Source organism: Thermobia domestica, chromosome 12 (assembly GCF_964235325.1).
Source record: "Thermobia domestica chromosome 12, izTheDome1.hap1.1, whole genome shotgun sequence".
NCBI classification, from domain to species: domain Eukaryota; kingdom Metazoa; phylum Arthropoda; class Insecta; order Zygentoma; family Lepismatidae; genus Thermobia; species Thermobia domestica.
The window spans coordinates 164,467,337-164,470,381 of record NC_137465.1 but is presented as its reverse complement, the minus strand read 5'-3'; the positions used below and the strand labels follow the sequence as shown (position 1 = coordinate 164,470,381).

Sequence of the window (3,045 nt, the reverse complement as noted above, 5' to 3'; positions counted from 1 at the left end):
GGCACCATCTACGGTATGACTTTCAAAGTATCACCCTCAACATGGTTTGTTAATTTGGATTAACACTGCGCAATATAGGGTTAAAGATTGTACGAGTCTGGGGGGGCAGTCTAGGTGGCAGTCAGGGAGGCAGAAGTAGCTACTAGGTGGGCGCTCGCCCCCCTTGCCCCCCTCTGGCGTCATCACTGTATTGTTATGTTTACTTTTTGAACTTAAGCACTTTCTGTACTTTTTGGTGGCATCTCTTACTTTCCCTTTCTGTATATATGTAGGGGAGATCGTTGTACCAAGAGCATAGTGTACCTTGAGCCATTTCCAATATCTCGGAAGGTGCTGCTTTCTGGTGTCCAACACCGAAGTACAGTCTTCATCGATGTGCAATTGTCCATCAGTGCGAGTCTGGATGTGTTTCAGAAAGTGTTGTTTATGTGAGGAGAGAAAAACAATTTTCTACGGTCAAAGTAAAATTTTCAGTGTTAAGTTGAATGAGTGTCGACTGTGAATTAATAGACTAGGATTAATTTGAATATTGTCATTGAATGCCTCGTCCATTGGTAAGTAAAATATTGGTGAAGTTCTGAGTGTTAGCTGTATTGTAGCATTTAGGTAGCCATCTTTGTTGAAATGTAGATGCTTATGTACCTTGGGCCAAAGCTACGTCATGTACCATGGACCAAATTGATCGTGGTTCATGGTACAAGAGGTTACACGATACTTTCTTTTTTTTAATTTCAGGAAGACTTGTTGCAACAAAGATGCTCCGTAGCAAATCTGGAAAGAAGAGAGATCCTGTGGATCCAACTGCCTTGCGAAATGCGCTTGAAGCTATCCATTCCAATGATCCAAATAAGAAGATATCCTATAGAGAAGCATCGAAAGTGTTTAATGTAAGCCGCTCTACTCTTATCCGACACTTACATAAATTTAAAAACAGTAAAGAGAATGAATTCAAATATAAAGTGAATTATGCAGTGAAGAAAGTTTTTACAGAAGCCGAAGAAGAAAGTCTTGTAAATTATATTCAAACTATTGCGAAAATGCAATACGGGCTAACTAAGAAACGTGTTAGAGTACTTGCTTACAAATTTGCTAAAGCGAATGAGAAGAAGTATCCAGCAACATGGGAAGAAAATCAAATAACCGGAGAAGAATGGATGCGTGCGTTTCTTAAAAGACATTCCACTCAACTTTCGATAAGGAAACCCGAAGCAACTAGCCTAAGCCGGGCTACCAGCTTTAATCGCCATAATGTTCAATGCTTTTTTACCAACATCAAAGACGTTCACAATAGATTTGGTCCCATTCCTCCCGAGAAGATCTGGAACTTGGATGAAACTGGGCTCAGCACTGTCCAGGGACAGTCCAAAATAGTTGCCCCTAAAGGTGTCAAGCAGATCGGTTGTGCAACATCAGGAGAAAGAGGTAACCTGGTCACTATGATCACGGCCGTCAACGCAGTTGGAAATTCAATTCCCCCTATGTTAATTTTCTCCCGGGTACACTTCAAGGACAGAATGTTATTTGGCAGTCCCCCAGGAAGTATTGGAGCCGCCAGTGTATCAGGATGGTCCAATGAAGAAACCTTTCTAAAGTTTTTTGATCATTTTCTTACCTTCGTCAACTGTTCAAAGGAAAACAGGCTTCTGCTGCTGGTGTAGTGATGGTAACATTCCCACCACACACTTCTCATAAGTTACAACCTTTAGATATTTCTGTTTATGGACCACTGAAGACATTTTATAATCAGGCTGTTGAGGAGTGGATGTATAACAATAAAGGGAAAACATTCGATATATATGCAGTTGCAGAGGCGCTGGGAATAGCATTTCCTAGGGCATTTACACCAATCAACATATTATCCGGTTTTCGTAAATCAGGGATATATCCACTAGACACAGGTGTTTTCAGCGACGACGATTTCCTGAGTTCGTACGTTACAGATCAAGTCACAGAAACGCAGCCATGAGAAGAGGTTACAGTTGGCCTGGAGAATGAGAATGAGAAAATTGTGCACAAAGCTTTCAGTTCGAAACATTTGGATGAATCAACTGCTGGGACATCAAATACGCAAGACTACAATATTGAATCGGGCACACCTGAGGCCAACAAGACAAAAGAACTTAGGAAAACTGTCACTCCAGAAGAAATCCAACCGTTTCCAAAGGCTCCAGAAAGAAAAGCCAATGTTACAAGGAAGAGAAGAAAAACTATGATAGCAACCGACACACCCGAGAAACAGGCTATAAAGGAGCAAAAAGAGAAGAATCGTGTGAAGAAAAGAGCAAAATATGAAAAAAATCAAAACTCTATCAAACTGGCCAGAAATTTAGGAGATATTTTCAAAACGAAGTCTGACAAACTTAGCAAGAAGGGCTCTAGTCATAAGACACACCATAGCGCGGAAGGAACGATGAAGAGAAGAAAAACAACGGAGACACAATCATTATCATCGTCATCATCAACATCATCTGAGGGTGAAGATGAATCTACATTTTCTCTTGTGCCTACAGATGATGAAGATAGTGCAGAGGAAGAATGCCTATATTGTTGCAGTTCGAAAGAGGCTGATTGTAGTGGAGAAAAGTGTTGTAGGTGCATTAAGTGTGGACGGTGGACTCACTATTTATGTGCTGGGGTAGCAGATCATAAGTGGAAAACTTATGTTTGTGACTTTTGTACATCAAACTAAGGTAAACTTTGTTTTGTTTAATGTTCAAAGAAAAACTTCATTTCAAAAATATAATAAATAAATTAATGTGTTAAATATAAGTTCGTTAAATACAGGTCGTGAGTGGGAAACTTATGTTTGTGACTTTTGATTTGTATCTACGTCGTTTATCAACAGCAAGGTTATAAAGAATGTTTGTGACTTTTGTACATCAAACTAAGGTAAATTATGTTCAAAGAAAACTTTGTTTGAAAAATATTATAAAAACTTATTGTGTTAAATGCATTATTTTCTTTTCATTGAACCTTCTTTTTAGTGTGGCCCAAGGTACAGGACGGCTGTCCCAAGGTACATGAGCATATTGTACCATGATCCAT

General features: G+C 39.4%; 1 protein-coding gene across 1 annotated transcript; it reads left to right on the top strand.

Moving 5' to 3' along the window:
- The first annotated feature begins 668 nt into the window (after positions 1-668).
- LOC145666168 (uncharacterized) lies at positions 669-1,658 on the top strand. Its single transcript, XM_081733247.1, has one exon. It carries the CDS (start codon positions 669-671, stop codon positions 1,656-1,658), a length of 990 nt encoding a protein of 329 aa, XP_081589373.1.
- Positions 1,659-3,045: the final 1,387 nt, after the last annotated feature.